At 37.5% G+C, this 20,223-nt stretch overlaps 1 protein-coding gene across 6 annotated transcripts in view; it reads left to right on the top strand.

Annotated features, from left to right (window-relative positions):
* Positions 1 to 18,202, top strand: part of BTBD3 (BTB domain containing 3) — a 34,637-nt gene extending 16,435 nt beyond the window's left edge. Inside the window, exons 1-5 of one of the 6 annotated variants that reach the window (XM_058432888.1) lie at positions 7,420 to 7,514; positions 9,747 to 10,487; positions 10,974 to 11,064; positions 11,602 to 11,720; positions 14,249 to 18,202. In XM_058432888.1, coding sequence (XP_058288871.1) covers positions 10,162 to 10,487; positions 10,974 to 11,064; positions 11,602 to 11,720; positions 14,249 to 15,281 — 1,569 coding nt within the window. In that variant the 5' untranslated portion in view covers positions 7,420 to 7,514; positions 9,747 to 10,161 and the 3' untranslated portion in view covers positions 15,282 to 18,202. Of the gene's footprint in view, positions 1 to 7,419; positions 7,515 to 7,671; positions 10,488 to 10,973; positions 11,065 to 11,601; positions 11,721 to 14,248 lie in introns of those variants that run through there. The other 5 variants (XM_032141894.2, XM_032141892.2, XM_058432889.1 and 2 more) reach the window with 5 other exon arrangements.
* Positions 18,203 to 20,223: the final 2,021 nt, after the last annotated feature.

Genomic DNA, 20,223 nt, shown 5'->3' with positions numbered 1-20,223 from the left:
GCTGTATTTTAAATTTTACAAGAGGGTGTTACTTCAATCAGTGCTGACATCACCCAGGTCTCCTATACAGAACTCTTAGTAGAAATTATGGCATCTCCGCAGATGACAAGTAAAATCCTTATGCAGAGAGACCTGACTCAGATATAAATTGTGATCACCATTTTCAGAGATTGTCCTTCCTTGGTCTGATTCCAGTCATTATCACCATGGATCTTGTATGGGTTCATGTCTCTGTTAACTATGGTGGAGTGGTTGCTTCTCTTTGTGGTTTTTTTTTTTTTTTTTTAGATAAGGTACTGACAGTTGAGTTGCCACTCTTTGAAGATGTATTTTGACTTTAATGTTTTTAATCTGTTTATTATGGTTAAAGTTCCTATGTATTATAAATGCTGTCCTCCCTATTATGTGATGCAGAGATTGGAGAAACTCAAATTTAAGAACATGTTTTCATGAATAGTTCCCACTTTAAGTGAGACTTATTTTAGCATTATTTCATGAGCAATTAGATTATTTTACTCTAAATCTCTGGGCAGTTCAAGTACTGACCTACTTATATAGTAGCTCTTAATTAAAAAAATAATTATTTTTATTTTAGAGAATATTATTAGAGAATTGAATTTTTTTTTTGAAATACTCTATTTTCTTAGTTCTAATACATGTGATCAAGCTAGGTGTAGAATCTCAATTTTTGTTCTGATTATAATAGCATGAGAGGTCGAAGCAACAAAGAAGTACTTTATCAGCATCGAATTATTATTTCCTGCAGCAAATGATGGTAGTTTGTGAATGTTACTTGGTGGTATATTTAAGGTTATACCAACGTTTAAAGTATACTGTGTCTTTCTATTGTGTACTTCACAACAGTTGATGGGGATTGTGTACTTTTAAGCTAATTAAAAGTAGCATAAAACGGCCAGGTGCAGTGGCTCAAGCTTGTAATTCCAGTACTTTGGGAGGCCTAGGCGGGGGGATCACATGAGGTCAGGAGTTCGAGACCAGCCTGACCAATATGGTGAAACCCCGTCTCTACTAAAAATACAAACTTAGCCAGGCGTGGTGGTGCATGCCTGTAATCTCAGGTATTTGGGAAGTTGAGGCAGGAGAATTGCTTGAACCTGGGAGGTAGAGGTTGCAGTGAGCTGAGATTGTGCCATTGGGTTCCAGCCTGGGCAACAAGAGCGGAAACCCCCTCTCAAAAAAAAAAAAAAAAAAAAAGTAGCATAAAATGTATCTTTTAATTTGGTTCTAGAAGAGCATTTACTTTGAACTTTTGCCAGAAACTGGTTTCTGTAATAATGCTCTGTCACAGCCTTCTAATTCTACTTGAATTTTTTGTTAGGGAATATTATTGTTATTTATTTTAGAAATGTATGTGCCTTTTTTCATTTTTATTTGGTAGTATCTACTGGAGAGAAGGTATGTTAGAAATTGAGTGTGAAGCTACTTTGTAACTTCATGGATGTTTATGTTTTCCCACAGCAAGATTTCTCAGATTTCACTCAGCATAGCAGACCTCTTGATGTTAGATCTTGTACTGTTTGCCCAAAATAACTACATTTCATTCTGGTCGCATACATTGTAAAACAAAGGAAAGCATTTCATTAAGTAGTAATTAATTGAGACCTTGTGGATATGTGCATAGTGATTGTCAAAATGTGAAATTATAACTGGTCTTTTCTATGTGGTTTTGCAAAAAAAAACAAAAAACAAAACAAAACAAACAAACAAACAAAAAAAACCAAATAAAAAGTTTTTTCTGGCCTTGCCTTTCCCAACCTGTCCTGTTCATTTTACAGTGAGCACAATTTAAAATCTAAGATAATTGATGTCATTCAGGTGTTTTGGTGTTGATGGTGGGGAGGCAGTAAATTGAAGGACAGGAGAGCAGTATTTATTTCTAAGCACTAAGTGACTAAAGGTATAGAACTTAGTTGTGGATGTTGGGGAAATTTGGCTGTGACACTTGGAACCTCACTAATAATCAGGACTGACGTAGAATATCTGGTGGTTTGGGAATTGTCTGGATTCTTTCTTCCCATCCCATGTGTTCTTGGAAAAGGTGTTTTTCCCAAATAGAACAAGATGCTCTTTGGTTAACGAGAGAAGCTTTGGACTTTGATGATCTGATTGAGATGTTCTTGGTGACTATCTTTCGAATATCAGAAAAAAAAAAAAAACTATTACTAGCCAAAGTAAAACATATCTTTGGAAACACTTTTCTTTTTCTTTGACCAAAACATATTATTTTCTTCTTCTGTTATTTAAAGCCAACAAATGACCTGAAGAAAGCCACAGCAATGGTTGGGTGAGGTTGTTCCATTCCAGCATTCCCAGTAGGATTAAAGTCCTTTGCTGGAACAGCCCCATTCAGGCCTTTTTGAAACGGACCTCCTGAGCCTTGATTTTACTTTTCTTTGGGTAGACTATTTTCAAGTACCTAGTAGAGAGTCATGTATATATTGGGATCATTGTATTATGATAATGTTTCTCTCTCTTAAGCTAACATTTTAATATGGATTCTGTTTGTTTGAAAGTAAGCAGTATCTTCTAGTGAGTCATTTAGCTCCAGATTTAACCTATGTATCAAGTAGTTGTAAGTTAATAAATTTTGAATTGATTGATAAAATATCTTTAGCAAATATTACCGAGAGAGTTACAGGCTTATACTGATCAGTTTTATGTGCATTTTATGTACAGTTTTATGTAAAATTGTGGGGCATGAGAAAATATTAGAAATGCATTATATTAATGCTGGAACTCTTACCAGTCCTGGCAATGCAAATTCTCATTTTGAGATTTCCATCTAGATATTCTACCATATCAATGGTTGTCATAGTAGCAGTCTCAATTGAGAATTGTGATTATATAGTTTATCAAATAACTACTTGACGAAAGCTCAATTATTCTAATGTAGTTCAGCCAGCATTCTGAGCCATCATCTTGCCTGGTTAAGGAAATAATTAAGCAACCTAAAAAAAAAGATTTCTTTCTTTCTGTTGAATTGTACACATTTTACCGCATTTCACTGACTGTAGGGTGCCATCATGTGTAAGACATGCCATTACTTTATGTACCACTAAGAAAGGAAAAAAAAAAAAGCCTAATAGTTACACTTATGAGATGGCATCAATTAAAAGACACAAACCAGTTTCAGAGATGTTAAAGTGGCGAGGGTGGGGGAGGCACAAGGAATCTACAATCCATAAAATATGGCACTTAGATATATACACATAGAGTTTAAGGAATCTACAATCCATAAAATATGGCACTTACATATATACACATAGAGTTTTAGTTGGGTATTGGTCATAATCACATTAAAATGTAAAGAAAATTATATTAAGTAAATCGCTATTTCTGCCAAATATTTTACAGATTTTTTAAATCCTAGAAACCTGTAATTGGAAAAGATAGGCGATCATGTAGTCAATACACCTGAGGAAATGTACCATAAGATCATCTAGAGCAGAGTTGTCTAACCTTTTGGCTTCCCTGGGCCATGTTGGAAGAATTGTCTTGAGCCACACATAAAATATGCTAACACTAATGATAGCCCATGAGCTAAAAAAATTGCAGAAAAAAAAAAATCTCATAATGTTTTAAGAAAGGCTACAAATTTGTTTGAGGCTGCATTCAAAGCCATCCTAGGCCTCTTTCAGGGCCGCAGGTTGGACAAACTTGATCTAGAGTATGTAAAACTTGGCAATTGATTGCCTTTTTTATTGAAGTATCTTCAACTTTACAAAAGAAATTATAATATTCCTTTAAATAGCCATCTTCAGAGTATCTACTGGTAAACTTTATATACCCCTTTCCAAGATCACTTAATGTATGGAAGAGAATAATTTGGGATTTAGATGAGTTCTTTAGTATTCCAAACAAGGCGCACACTGAGACACAGTGTGTATTTAAGAGCTATAGTCGTCAAATGTCATGGTAAGTGCCATATGGAATTGTAAAAAGAATCATCGTTCTCTGCCTTCTAAGAATTACCACATTCTACCATTGGCATTCCCCCCCCCACCCCCTGCTCACCCCAAATCTAAAGTACAATTCAAGGTTAACTGGAGCTCTATGTGGTGAAAAGGTGACTTAATGAAACTGATCGTGAACCTTATCCTGTGGACAGCACTGAGGTATGCCTTGACTAAATACTTGGCCTTAGTTACCACCCTTGGTGCTGGAATTCAAACTGGGTCATTGTCGAGAGAGGCCAAATTGAGTTGCTAGTGAGATATGGCTGGGTGGCTAGATGGACTACTTGCAGGAGGCTGTCTCAGGAGGTGGTTACAGCAGTGCATTAGCCAACAGGTGGCCTCATGGAGGTTTGAAGTCCACAATGGGCACCCAGCCTGAAGTGTGGGTTCAAGTGCAGGTTTGGAAATAACACTGTGGGATTTGGACATTGGGTGTGGACCCGATCACAGTGCACAGCACAAATCTTGATTATTATTGAACCTTCCCTGCAAAATCAGATTCACAGCAAAATGGGACCTGCTTGGCCCACAGGTGGGGCTAGAGGAAGCCTGCAGATAGGATGAAATGTCAGTAGCTGTGCAGTCTGAAAGAGTACAAGGATGAGGAGCTAGATTAATCTTTGAGATTTTGTGTTTTAGATGATTGCATCACAAACGTATCCTGCTTTGGGCATAATTGCTGCTAATGGTGAGAGCTTTTGTAGAGTGTTTTTGACTAAAGTGATTTCACAAAACATATAATCTTACCTTCACAATAAACCTGAGGGAGACGCTGGGTCTAATTACCCCATTTGGCAGATGTGGAAAATGAGGCTCACAAATACTAACCTTAAGGTCACTTGTTATTGGGTCTTGCTTTTTTTGCTATGCTATCTCCAGCGCTTGACTCCATATTTATTTCCAAATTTAGAAAGCATATATAGTCTGTTTTCCAGCAGCTGCTGCTGACTTTGGGGACTGTCAACGTTTTGTTGCTTATCTTTTTACCTCCCAAATCAAAAGCATAATTTTTGCTCAGTATCAAAGGGACAAATAAGAAAAACAAAACACTATTCCCATATAATTTACCAGATTAAACTACTCTACTCTGTTAGGTTATGTTAATCATTTTTGGAAGTGATAGGTATTTCTTCAGTCTACCTTACCTTGTTTAAACCTCTGTTAACCTCACTGCTGTTGCTTTTTAGGGGCCTTGTAGTAAACCATGTACAAGTCCAGACAAGGAGTCCAGAGTTAGAGCAAGTTAAACAAGAGTTGCCAGCATTATTAGTTGTTGACATAGAAGTTGGTGTTAACCGTGAATAGCTGGTTTCTAACTTTATTTTACCTGGAGAGCCTCTTCTTTTTTTGAGCAGCGTCCTCACTGCGGTTCCTTCCATCTCATTCCACAAGTATCCTTTCAGCATTCTTACCTGTAGTGTGCCCCTACAGGGGTGCAGACTACATATGTTCATGGTTTTCATCTTTGTAAACTTTAAAAGAAAGCTTTTTATTTTAAAGTAGATTAGAAATATAACAATTGAGCATTCTGTAAGTATGTGAGGTAATTACTATGGGGGAATATTAGAGTGAACGAAGCAAACAACATGACAAGCCAGGAGATCTGCCTCGTAGTCCAGGTGTTGCCCCACTTCTTTACTGTGGAATTTTCACAAACCCCTTATACTTCTGACACCCAGTTGCCATACCTGTGAAAAAAGAGTTGCATTAAATGATTTCTGGAGTCCCGTTCAGTTCCAAACCTCATTCAAGTCTGCAAAGTGAATATGTCAGATTGTATTAAATAAAGGTAGGATTGCTGACAAACCTTCCGGTGGTGAAAAGGATGATCTAAGTGAGCTTAAATTCTGTTGATAATTTTGTTATTATTGGGAATTGAATGGAAATAGGTTAACAGTGATTCAGCTTTCTGGCAATTATAAAATCAACTGAAACCCACTATTATTAGCTAACCTTTTAAGTTTGGTTTCTAGTCTTGCTCACCACCGTATGCCCAACACCTAATGCACTGCATAGTCAGTATGTTTTATTTTGGGAATACTTTCATACAAACTTGATGGACTTCTTGGCCTATTTACCTCATTAAGGCAGACAGCTCTAAAATCCAGGAAGTGTAGAAACAAGTGATAAAATGCCGATTGGAAAGAAATTTTAGGAGTAAAATGTGGCAGTAGACATCAGGCTGCTATGCTTTTTTACCCTTCAACCCAGTGGGTGATGTTTCTGGGTTACAGACTCAACAGATGGAGTTTTAACTATTTAATCAAGGAGGAAAAGAAGCCATAATTTGTATTTAATGTAGTAGACTATAGAAATGAAAGAATAAAGTGATACCAAAATTTTGTATATTCAAGTCAATCTTATAGTTTTATAACATTTTAACCCTAACATTTTATTGTATTCTGGGTTGCAATTACTCATGGCAGATGAAAGCCATGGCTTCTCTTTCTAGAAAAATAAATGCACACATACTGCCAATTTCACATACAGTTTGAGGAGTTTCATGAACTTGTCATCATCTAGTGGTCCCTAGTCCGAATTCTTGATAGAAAAGAACCTAGTGTGTTAAACCTTAAATGCCCTTAGAAATAACCTAGACCAGTGTTTCTTAAACTGTGGTCATGAGATCAGTTGAATGGATTATGACCAATATTAAAAAGAAAAGAAGAAAATAGAAAATATCAGAGTGTATATCATAACATGCTAAGAGTAGGTTTTGTTTTTTGAGCCATGTCTTTCCATTTGTATGCCTGTATGTGTGTTTATGTTTAGTACTAAGAATATAAAATGCATTTCTTACTGTGGATTGAGTGCAAAGTTTGAAAAACATTCATTCTGGGTGAATCTCTTCTCTCTTGTAGCTGAGGAAAACTGAGGCCTTTAAAGGCTAAATGATTTGTTCAAATACTCCCCTTTCTCTATTTTAAGTGGCTCAGCCAGGACTGAACTAGATTGATTGCTAATTTTACCATGCGACATTGCTAATTTGTTGAAATGTAATTGTGAAGTAGACCATTTAAAAATACTAAGTGATTGTCTGCTTCATAGTTGACGTTTTTTAATTCCTTATTTTTCCTGCTGAAATCGTCACTGTCATCATCTTTTAAAATAATTGGGGCTGGTGCTTCCTTTCCAGAGAATATCTTGGTCCCTCTCAGTTGGCTGTCTGCACACCTCAGTCCTAGAATTTGACATTTGGGGCCTAATCAGAAGAATTTCAGAACAAGGTGTGAGGGGTTGTTAAATTTTTAATGTCCAAACCAAATTAAATTATTTTGAATTATTTTCAATTGACTTAATAGTTGAATGCAACATATGGCACCAGATGTTGGTACTAGATCATTGGGAAGACATCTAGTAGTCGGTAGTTATCTATGTGAGGTTTTTTTCAACCTTGAATACCATATGAAATGCAGATTCTGATCCAGAGTCTGGCTGAGATTCTGGGTTACTAACAGGCTCCCTGTAGATGCTGCTGCTGATCCTTCAACTACATTTTCAGTAGCAAGAACCTGCATTACCTGCCTTATTACCGTGGTAAGAAAAAGTAGCCGTCAGATAATTTTTCTGTGTTGATTTTAAACAGCCTTGCTCATCAGTCCTTACACACATTGGAGTAATAATGGTAATAATGCCCCTCTTTGTAGCACTGTTGTAGATGATTCAGATTTAGCACTACTTCATTTAACTAGTATTGTCAGAATTTTCTACAAAACTTATTTTTCTAAATAACTTATATCTTCAATTTTAGAAAACATGTTCTACAATATTGCATAATTCTCTTTCTCAAACTGTTACATGCACTTTACTTTTTTTCTTTAACTTAGCGGTGTAAGAGCCATGTTTTTTGGAGACTTCTTGGTGATGGGTATTGAGCCATATGCAAAATGTGTAAAGATCACAAACCGTTCTAAGTTCTTGTATCTGTGTTTTATGTTTTTTCTATTTTGTCTCCATCCAGCTACCAATTAATAGTATGTCTGCCTAAAAGCAGCTGGTTTCCCTTTCCATTCTAATTGATTACTTCTGACCTGAAAAGCCAGATACTAGATTTGTTAGAAATATTTATGAGATTAATCCCAGTCAGAAAGGCCTACCTGGCATGGGGGCTTTCCTGCAAGGAAGTGGTCAGGAAGTTCAGTAGCACTTGAGCGGGAGAGAAATCCTTTAGTGTTAACCCTATTCCGAATAATTAGGTCAATGGGAGCTTACTTGTTTCTTCATGCCTTTCTCTATGTGCATTTTAAACTGGTTGCTAGATCCCTCTCTAACATTGTGTGTTAAAGTGCATATGAAGATGACTTGGAGGTGTCTATATGTATGTGCGTGTTCTGCTATTGAGAACATGATCATCATAATAAATAAGCAGTGCTTCAGGATCCATCTAAAATGGAGACAGGTAACTGTGCTACAGGCCCTGGTTCTCTTACAGAGGCTTTGCAAATGGTTTTAAGAATAACAATAACAACAATAAAGAGGATATTTCTTGGTTCAATTTAGTGTTCTAGGGATTTAAAGACTGATTTCTGGTAACTGCCTTTAGCAGATTATTAATGATAACAATAACAATCATAACTCGTATTTGCTGAGCCCTCACTGTGTCAGGCAGTCATTATTCAGACAAGTGTTACAACAAGGAGGGCTGTGGTCATGAAGGGTGCATTTGCCTGTGGGGTAGCAAATGGCTGCTGTGCTTTGAACAAATGAGAGTGATCCAAATAGATAGGGGTGAGATTAAATATTTTCATTAGTCCCTGTTTACAATAAATAAGCATGTGTAGAACCTATTGCAGGTGTTTTTGTTTTTTTTTTTTTTACTCACCAACGCTAGAAATGGTTTTAGGATTCACACCTATAAAAATCAAATAGTAGCTTATATTCTTCTAATTCAAAGCAGAGAGAACCTGTTTGCATTTTAACTAGGTGGAATCCAAACATTTATCATTTTGAATAGCCTTGTTATTGGTTCTGTGTTAGAAGTTGTGGATTATATTCTTTAAAATTAAGACAAGACTAAATGTAGCCTTAACAGTTAAGTTGAATGTTGAGATCCTGAACATGGCCCCATCTGAAGTATTTTTAGTGAATTACAGCCTTTGAACATTGATCATCAGATCTGTTTTTTATTTAAATCTCGTTTTTACTTCTAGAGTTTATCTTATGCTTCAGTGTACTTAGGTGTACGGGTATAATCTTAATCTAATTAACCGTATTTTGTGACCTGAGACTCCTGTCAAAGACCATTATAGAAGCTAGAAAACATTGGGAGGTAAATCGAACACATGGCCTCAGTTCTCTTCTTTAGCACTAGATTATGACTTGCACTCAGAGGCTAAGAAAAAGAAAAATAACGTCCTTTGCCTTTAAAGTGTAATAAATGTGTTTTGCTATTAATAACTCTTTTCAGTTTATAGACTGGAGGATTTTGTTTTAAGTGTTTGAAACTAAATGCTGCTGGGAAAAAGATTTTAGTAGAAATATAGATCTCTGTCCCTACCCTTTGTTAATTGATCCTGCTTAACTGGGGACATAATGTATATCTACTGAAGAGAAATCTGTGGGCATGAACTCCTCCCTTCCTGTTGTCAAATGTATTTCATATGTTATTTATCTTGTTTAAATATACAGTAGACAAGAAAATGCAGCTGCTGTTCCTTTAATATCAGAACTATGCATGTTACAATAGGTGTCACTGTTTTGCTTGGTCCAATCATGATTGGTGACTTCAGCTATTGGCTCGGAGCACTGACTGTCTGACTCCATCTGCAGGGCTGTAATACCTACTCTCCTCCGATCCATTCACCACACAACTTCAGCCGGCTGAACAGACTCACGCAGCTCCAGCCCATCTTGCTAACCTAATTCAGAAAACAAGTGCTACAGCTCTGTGCCTGTCATCTTTACAGTGTAGCATTTTCAGGTGATCTAGGAAACAGTTATTTTTATGAGCAAATAAGAGAAACAGGAATCATGATGGGGATATATTTAACAGACCCAGTACTGGATAAAACTTAAAGCCAGTTTCTATTCAACATAGTGAAAAGGTCACCTTGCCTGGCTGAGAAAAGCAGCAAAATATCAGCTTTGTCGGTTTCAGTTAACCTCTTAGCTCGGGCTAATCTCTTTTCCTTGATGTTCAAACGAATTTGGGATATCTAACTCTAAAGAGAGACACACTGTACTCATGGTAGATGACAAGGAAAAGAACATGAAATGTCTCACCTTCTTCTTGATGCTTCCAGAGACGGTAAAGAACAGGTCCAAGAAAAGCTCGAAGAAAGCAAATACCAGCAGCAGCAGTAGCAACAGCAGCAAGTTGCCGCCAGTTTGTTATGAAATAATTACCTTGAAGACTAAAAAGAAGAAGATGGCTGCTGATATATTCCCCCGTAAAAAGCCAGCCAACTCCAGCAGCACCAGCGTCCAGCAGTACCACCAGCAGAATCTCAGTAACAACAACCTTATCCCGGCCCCAAACTGGCAGGGTCTTTATCCCACCATTAGAGAGAGGTAAGTGCCGCGCTAGTCTATTTACTTTAAAAGTTTTCCTATGTTGAAGTTTCTGCTTTTGCAAAACCTGTAATGTATTTTAACACAAATCTGTGTTTCCTCTTTTCCCAGAAGCTTTTTATTGGTAATGGAAAATTGCCTTGTATCTTTTCCAAAACAGTACAGCTGTTTTCCTCTTAGATAAAAATGTTTTTGCAAGCTGTAACATTCAAGTGACAGGGTTGTCTATGGGCCATAGAAAATAGGAACCTTTTATTTGTCCTTAGCTTTAGTAAAAGTTTGTATAACTTTTATTTTAAACTTTAGTTACTTCCCATGTGTTTGCAATGATTATGAACAGTTTAGTTAGAACCTTTATTTGTTGTTTTGCCTTGAAGTTACTGAACTGTTGCTTAGCTTGCAAGTCTTTTGTGGGTTTTGTATGTTGGGGAAGGGGCTATTAAAAATGCAGGCTGCTGTGAATTAATGAGTTGCCTCTGTTTATAGAAATGCGGTGATGTTCAATAATGATTTGATGGCAGATGTACATTTTGTGGTTGGGCCACCAGGTGGGACTCAACGGTTGCCAGGACACAAAGTAAGCAACAGCTGCATGACTGGTTTAGTCCTGACGTTTACAAAGAGGGACCCTCTCCATAAGCCTGTAACTTGGTGTGGGCAGCTTGCCGATGTCAGGCAGTGCATGTTTCACTCGATTAGGGAGAGAGCGCACCCCTCTCCAGAGGGCTTTGGCCACGCTTAATTTTTTCTTTGTTTCCTTCTATACTGCTTTATATCTCACACATCCCCTCTTAACTCTCCAGACATGGGAAGTTGTGACAGGTCAGAAAAGTCGTATGTTTACCCTTCTCCTAGAAATCAGTTATGTAAGCTTTATTGTATGTATTTAGTAATGAGGGGACATGTGTGTTAATCTCTTAAAGCTTTGAAATAATTAGCAGCATGGTCTTATGCTTCCATGGCAAGCACCCTGTGTACCTTGGCTTTTTCAAAGCAGTGGGTTTTAGGTACGCTATGTTTACTAAACTTGATTGCCTAGGGTTGTTTTTCTGCATTGATTTGCTGGAAATGCCTTCAATTTAGTGTATGAAATAAGATTTCCCTTTCTACACAGTATGTTTTAGCTGTTGGGAGCTCTGTGTTCCATGCGATGTTTTACGGAGAACTTGCAGAGGACAAAGATGAAATCCGTATACCAGATGTCGAACCTGCTGCTTTTCTCACTATGCTGAAGTAAGCATCATTCGTGTGTTTGGAAAGAGTTTGTTTATGCTGTATTTGTACCCTGCTGGTTTCACAGTTAAATTTAAGTTCTGCATAACAGAAAAGAAGACGGATGAAGAAAGAGGGTGCTGCTTACCTTGTAAATGTTTTCAGAAAAAAACACTTTTATCTTTCCGTGGAAAGCATATGGAATTATGCGCATTTATAATCACACCTTGACGTAGAATTTGGGAGCAAGTGGCATGTATAGTGATGATTTTTAACAGCTTAAAATTAAAGACAAACAACTTTCTGGTATTAGTATTATCTAATAGAAGATGTTCTCTCTGAAAGCATTGTGTGTGAAAAAGTCTTTAAACAAATGTTTTTGCTTCACAATTTCAGAAATTAAGTACCTTATTTAAGTACCACCAGTTGGGAGATTTCTGAGTATTCTAAGAGTTATTGTCTCCTAAGAGCAAATGAAAAACTTACTATCTGTTGAAATAATCGGATCTTTGTGTACACATGCATATACATACTCATATAAAATCAGACACTCTCAAGGGTAAAAAGTATTTGCATTTGATATTAGAGGGGAAATCTTAAAAGGTATGGATAGTCTCATACAGTTTCATATGGATTTATACAGAAAAACTTTCATTGGTAATATAGAAATATGAAACTTTAAGATACGTTATATATTTATAAAAAAGATAGTTTTCTGTCTGGGGGGTCTTCTGCAGGCACCAGTATATGTTAACCACGTTATAGAATCAGCTTCTTTATCATGTATGGTACTAGACAACGTGGTAGTCCACCAAGTGATCAAAATCTAATTATTATTCTAAATAGTATTTATATGATTTTTCCTAAGCTTTATTCTAGCACAGCAAAGTGTATCACTTTAAGGTTATCTGTTGCTCTAGGGATTTCAGTTCATTGGAATACGTAAAATGTTTGTTGAAAAAAGTATTCAGTGGGTCAACAAGTTGGACAATACTCCTACATATAGTTAAAATGTTGCCATACATTGTTTACTGTCTTCTGAAAAATAAGTATTATAGTTAGTTCTAGAACTTAAAAGTATTTAGTTCATTATTCATTCAATTATTATATCATTCCTGATATTTCCTAATTAGGAAACATGAACAAGAATGGCAGGGAATTACTTCTCATCTAAGTCATTCAATTAGTCATTTGACAAGTATCTTTTCCCACAGATGCATTGCCTACAGTATATATTGATACAGCTTTATAAAATTATACGTACAGTCCACAAAATGTGGTAAGATCAGAAATGAGTCAGGTGCCATTTGGTCTAGTGCTGTAGTTGTGAAAGTGGTGGCCTGCCTCATGGAGTATGAGTAGCCAGTATTCCTGGGGTTGTCAGAAAAAGAGAACAGCTGCTCCCTTGACAGTTGCAGGGTAAGAGTTCGAAAGTGCTGACCGTGCTCTAGGATCCTCCCCAGGGTCCTGGCTTGCGGTCAGAGCATCACTGAGCCGCAGGTGTATCATCAAGTGGCCTTGCCATCAGTAGGTGACTTAACCTATCAGAGAAGAGAAAGGTTCCTGTGAGCAAAAAGGCAGGCTTCATTTGTGATCGTGGACATTTTTCTCATTGCCATCCTTGTGTTTTTTTACTTTCTTACAGAAGCTATTGCTAATTTCTTAAGTTACATGTGTTTCACTAAGGTGAAATACAGTAACTAAAAGAAAACTCAGATAAAGTAGCTGTAGACCTCAGGTGGAAGAGAAGCAGATGATGATTACCTTTACATGCCTCTTTGGGAGACTGCCACTGTCTCCCAAAAAGTGTATCCTGTGAAGTGTTTTATCTCCTGAAATAAGGACAGTTCACAGAAGCACAGGAATAATACATATTTAAGCTTTCCTACTTTGTCTTTTAATTAAATATATCTGGAAATAATGTAATCTTGAATTCTGAAGGTGGAAGGAATGTGTGGAGAAGGAAGAGTTTTGAGTTTAAAAAACAAAAACAAATAAAAAGTCTATTGGATTCTATGTAAAGTTAACTGGAAGAGGGCATTGCAGTCCATACTTGATAATCCATTGAACTTGGAACTATTTGGAAAATATTTAATCTCAGGTTTTATTTTGTGTTTAGGAAAACTCCAAAAGCACGAAGATGCAATAATTGCTCTTAAAACATAACGAGACTATTCTTGGTTAAATATAATGTAGTATATGTAATAGAATTTTGCTATTTTTTTATAATGTTGACTATTCAATATGCAGTTCTTTTTCAGTTTCAATAGCTTCTGTTTTGTTGAGATGGCACTGAATGCAGCTTATAAAATAGAGGCTAGAATGGTAGCACAAAGTTAGTATCTTTAATTGTACAAACTTTACTACTGGGTTAAAATATTAATAATTTATTAATATGTTTCAGATGTTCCTTTACTCTCCAAATATGTTTGTAATAACTGTCACATAAGATGATGTTCTCGGAACAAACTTGAAAGTGGTTGTATCTTTTCTTGCTGGATGTACTCATTTTGTGAAAATTCCACTTACATGTTACGTGCTTTTTACAGATATATCTATTGTGATGAAATTGACTTGGCTGCTGACACAGTGCTGGCCACACTTTATGCTGCCAAAAAGTACATCGTCCCTCACCTTGCCAGGGCCTGTGTTAATTTCCTGGAGACCAGCCTGAGTGCCAAAAATGCCTGTGTGCTCCTCTCCCAGAGCTGCCTGTTCGAGGAGCCAGACCTGACCCAGCGTTGCTGGGAGGTGATTGATGCCCAGGCTGAGTTAGCTCTCAAGTCTGAGGGATTCTGCGATATCGACTTCCAGACACTAGAAAGTATTCTCCGTAGGGAAACTCTGAATGCCAAAGAAATTGTGGTTTTTGAGGCAGCTCTCAACTGGGCTGAAGTAGAATGCCGACGACAAGATCTAGCGTTGAGCATTGAAAATAAACGCAAAGTCCTAGGAAAGGCACTTTACTTGATCCGCATACCCACAATGGCCCTTGATGATTTTGCAAATGGTGCTGCACAGTCCGGAGTATTAACTCTCAATGAGACCAACGACATCTTCCTCTGGTATACTGCAGCCAAAAAGCCTGAGCTGCAGTTTGTGAGTAAAGCCCGCAAGGGCCTTGTCCCCCAGCGCTGTCACCGTTTCCAGTCGTGTGCCTATCGAAGCAACCAGTGGCGCTATCGCGGTCGCTGTGACAGCATCCAGTTTGCAGTTGATAAAAGAGTGTTCATTGCTGGCTTTGGGCTGTATGGCTCCAGCTGTGGTTCTGCAGAATACAGTGCCAAGATTGAACTTAAGCGGCAGGGCGTTGTCCTGGGGCAGAACTTGAGCAAGTACTTCTCAGATGGGTCCAGCAATACCTTTCCGGTATGGTTTGAATACCCAGTGCAGATCGAGCCAGACACCTTCTACACAGCCAGTGTGATACTGGATGGCAATGAACTCAGCTACTTTGGACAAGAAGGCATGACAGAAGTTCAGTGTGGCAAAGTGACTGTCCAGTTTCAGTGCTCCTCAGATAGCACCAATGGCACTGGGGTACAGGGAGGGCAGATCCCTGAACTTATATTCTATGCTTGAAAACTCACTTCCTGAAGCAGCGTGAGCTCCAAAGTGCACATCTGGTTCCAGCTTGCTTGATGCTTAGCTCATCTGCAAATATGTGATCAGTGCCGGTAATTTGTAATGAATGAAGCGGTAGACAGGTTCTAATTTCTTTTAGCCTTTTAATTATGTACAGGCAAAAATGCAGCATTCCGCTTTTAACTATATGCTTAAAAGAGCTAACGTTCTTATTAAGGCTTCGTGGTTTTTAGAGTTGCTTCTATGAACCTGGGGAGATTATGTGCTTTCCCAAGCGTTCCACCACCCTCTCAGTTTTGTCCCTCTGAAGATAATTTTGGATCACCTTGAATTTCCTTTTGGACGTTATTTGATGAACAGAAATAAAGTGATAACAAGAGTTATTTTTAAACAGATAAACCTCAGTGTACAATTTTGAAAGAAATTTTGCCTTGTAATGAGTAATAATTTAGAAAGTAGACAGTGGTCATGTTTGGCTCTTGTTTTATTCCTTTTACATTTGTTGCTTCTGGGATTTAAAAAAATTCTAAATTCATAAGATTGTTAGGTATTAAACACTTCAGAGTATCAATGTAAAATTGGAAAATAAGGAATTGGGGGCATTTGTTTAGGCCATGACTTCTACAAGCAGATTTATTTTCTTTTCGTTTAGAAGACAAAAAATTTCAATACAGATACTTCTTTTAGAAGTAAATTTTAAAATTTTATTGTCAGTAGAAAAAAGTTAAATTCCTACTAATTTAAAGTAAGACAGTTTAAAAAGGAAGCCTAAAAAAGACTCATACTACAAATAATTTAATTGATGGCATATAAGAATATGCAGTTTGAAAAAGCCAAACTCTTCTCTCCACTTAGCTTTTGATCCCCACTGTTTGCTTATTTGTGCAAGTCATACTGTGTAGAATTTCTATTTTCTTTTTCCCCATTAAAAGAGGACCAAACAATTCTTTATACAAATGGAGTAGCAACTAGTTTTGTAGCACTACATTTAATGTAATGAGATATCTTTGTTCATTTTTTAAAATTTGAAATATACTTTACCTGATCCACTTTGATTATATACTATATTCTTTGTTAATTTTAATTTTGTCCTGTTCCTAGACTGCTAGAATCTGGCCCCTGGCCATCTTAAAGTGCCAACATATGCCTGCAGGGTTTATAAAAAATGGTCTGGAGTGACACATTTTATTATACCTAATATTCACTGCATCAGCATCACATCTAGCTGTCTTACTTGTCCACAGATAATGTAAACAAAGGAGGGAAAAGCTTATTAAAAAATTATCCTTCGCTGCTGGCTTGTGCTGGTTTAGTGCCTGTGTCCCTGGCAGTGTCCAGTATGTTCACTTCCAGTTGAAGTATCCATATGTCTCTGGGCAGCTTTTCTGCTCAGTGTGATCCTGAGATGGCTTCCCCCCCGCCACCCAGAGTGTGGTCCTTGACCGCCTCCTGCTCCTGCTCTGCAGGCCTGAAACTGGCTTGTCTGGAGCCAGGAGTTAGTCCTGGGGTGTGTGTGTGCCTGCGCACCCATGCGCATGCAAGTGTGTTTGCCAGCTCAGGAACTGTCTCCTCTCTACCTGGCTAGTAAGAGGTGGGACAGTAATGGTCCTCCTGCTGGCCCCAGCAAGGCCCATGAGTGACTGCCCTTACTTATTCACTGTGCCTCTGGGCCACTTCTTCCCCTGTAGATGTGGGCTTGTTGCCTTCAGCTGGCTTCCCTGAGGGAGGAGAACACTGGATTATTGGAAATGTTTTAATCACTCTTGCCATTACCTACATCTATTAGCATAGATGATGAAAAGCTGTTACTGGTGATTATAAATGAGTATTTCCAGGACAACTTTCTAAAATTATAATTATTTCTTACTGGGGACATTACAGGTAGTTTGGCAGAGCATTGGTGTACAAAGGTACATTTTCAATTAAAAAGCATACTTCTACAAAAGATTTGGTTTTTAAATTATGGTTAAACATTTCAGTAACTCATAGCTACCGTGCAAGTTGGTGGACCTTCTAAGAAGGCACTTGTTTGTAAGCCAGAGGAGAAGAAACTTGAATTGCATCCTATCAGATTGTTGAGGTGGGCGTGATAGTCTTCGAGTGCAGTGCGTTCACTCACTAACACTCACTGTCAGTGCCCGTGTTTGCTAGCTGCCTCCATGTGACTAGTGAGCTGCTGGTGAAAGTCGTGTGAAATCCTGTACACTGTGTATAGAATAATGTAATTTTATGTTAATTGTTATTACTTTAAAAAAAATCTACCATCTGATTGGCTGGTGCCGAGAGCTGTGGGTAAAATTTGAAAATTGTATTTAGAATAAGAAATTTTACATTTTAAACCCTATTCTCCTTTATGCATTTTCGATGAAATGGAATGAAGGCTAATGTGCTTGCTTTATCTTCTTTTGTAATCTTGGATTTTGTAGCTTTTTTAAAACTAGAAACCATTGTTCTAACAAAGCAGGCAACTCTATTCTATAAACACAACTTCATTAAGCAGAATACACTGTAGATGCTTTTCCCCAATGTATCTGGCTGGCAGTCTTTGTCGTTGTTCATCCTGGGGATAAAGGGGAACTAGGCTAGCAGTTCTAATGTGACATTCTTTAAGCATATCTTAAAATAGTATTTAAGTAAATGGTCTAATTTCTACATAATTATTGCACTGAACTGTCTTTTTTGTTTATTAAGGTGTTTAAATAAGCTCAGCTAATTCAAGACACTGTAGCCACTTGTGCATCAGTGTGCTTGAATTTAGTAGCTTACAGCATTATTTATGAAGGAAAAATATATAAATATGAAGTACCTCATGTTGAATGTTATTGTACTGTATTTTTAATGTAACAGTGCAGATCTTGTTAGACACCTGAATGTGTATAATCATGTTAAATGCAAATAAAATAAAACTAGTTCATAGATTTGTTTTCCTTAGTGTTTTTGTCACACCCTTGAAATAGTCAGAAATTCATTCTGGCAGTTTTGATGCTCACTACATTTTGCAGAAATGGTTTCGCAGAGGCATTTGTTAGCTAAGTGTTCAGATATCTTTGATCCCTAAAGAAGTAAAAATTTGAGGGAAAAGGATAACAGAACAGTGAATGTGTTAATCACTTGCATTGTTCAAAGCCTGACTGTTAATGAGAGGGAATGAATGGATGCATTTATATTTCTGTTATGGAATTTGTGGTTGGCCGGTGTTCTGAAGCTATAGTTGCTCAAATGTCTGGATCTTCCTGTACTAAGGGGGGTGTTGATACCGAATGACATCTGGCTTCTGATATGACCAGTGCTGCTTTTTCCTTTGTTACAGTAGCTTAAGTCTAGGAATTTAAAAAATGGCTCATAAGAATTTTGTGTGTAGTTTTTATGTGCTCAACTAGTTTTCCATTATATTTCTTTATATCAAGTATTTATATACACACACATCCACATACCCATACATAATTATGCACATACACTTTTTTTTTCCTGCAGTTTCTGATGCTTTTCTCCTGCAGTTTAGTGTGAAACCCTGTATATTTGCTTAACCACTTCGTGTACTCGGGGTTCAGTTTCCATAGCATACCTGCCCAGAGGAGTTTTGGAATTACTCCAAAGAACAAAGGCACTGGAACTCCCCACCCTCATCAGTTTAATCACAGTTACAACCCGAATTGTGAGATCTTTAATCCTGGAATGCCTTAGCCATTATCTCTTCTTTGTTGCCACTTAATCCATATATGTTTATTTTCATTATTCCAAGACAATTGGGAACGATCCTTCTTCATTGTTGGGACTTGGGATCTACATGTCAAGGAAAGTACGCTGTCTTCCCAGTTGACTCTGTAACTTGCCTGTGAAAGTCATGGGCTTACACTTGGAAGAAAACAAGAAGGAGAAAAGCATTTCTGAGGACCTAAACGGTATAAAATGTGGAGGCCAAAACAAGCAAGTTGCCCTGAAAACCTGTGGTTAAGTGTTTATTAGAGCAGGGTTTTGAGTGCCTTTGAGGTGCTTCAGTGAAGATGAACACACTTTGTGGATTCCTCGTTAGTACATTTCAGCGTTTTTATGGAGCCATTTGCATTTATTGACCAACTATTCCCATTGCTCTACGCTTCACTTATCCTCTTCTTTTCAGAATATGTGTTCTAAAAACCTAATACCAGGGAAAATTTCCAAAAATAGTTTCTTCATTTATTTCCATAACCAACATAAACACTGGTGAAAAGTTTCTCAACTAAGAAATTGCCAGGTAGGCGAGAATGAAATACCTGTGAAGAAGAAGTGAAGACTGGCTGACCCTGCTGCCCTTCAAGCAGTGTAAGGCACTGGCAGCTACAGATTGGTCTCCGGAGAATGTTTGAGTACACTTTCCGAACTTGGGCATCTCCCCCTGTTGCCTCTGAAACTTTTTTGAGATGTGAAGGGCAGTAGGGAAGGTGTAATTCCTATTTTTGCCGACCCTAACCATCCTCATGATCATTGTTTACATGCCCATCTACTTCAGCGTCCAGTGGACAGCAGTTTTACTAGCAGATGCTGCTGTTATATGCTCTGCCATCTAAAAAGTCCCTAACCTCAAGACGGGTAGTGAGACAAAACTACCCACTCTTTGTCAAACCTGTACTTTAAATACATCTGTATGTAGGACATAATAAAAGTTATCGATTAGACTACTAACCCTTAAACAATACTCTTAAGATCTCTCTAAGCTGTTGGTAGTAATCAGAGTGGGCATGTGTTCAAAGTTAGATGAGGATGATGTCCTTCTTCACTTCATGTGACAACAGTACGGAAAGTTACTTCAAATTAAGACATTTTTGTTTTTATGACTGGTGGGCAGTTTTATATTTAGTAAACTCTTTTTGATTTCAATGGTTTTAGAGTAAAATTACACCTGAAAGAAATTAAAGATAAGTCATACTAGTGGCCTCTATGTTAGCTTTGACATGGAGTG

The sequence above is a fragment of the Hylobates moloch genome, unplaced genomic scaffold (assembly GCF_009828535.3).
Source record: "Hylobates moloch isolate HMO894 unplaced genomic scaffold, HMol_V3 SCAFFOLD_21, whole genome shotgun sequence".
Taxonomy (NCBI): Eukaryota; Metazoa; Chordata; class Mammalia; order Primates; family Hylobatidae; genus Hylobates; species Hylobates moloch.
Note: the sequence above shows the minus strand (reverse complement) of the source record. Positions and strands in the feature narration are given on the sequence as shown.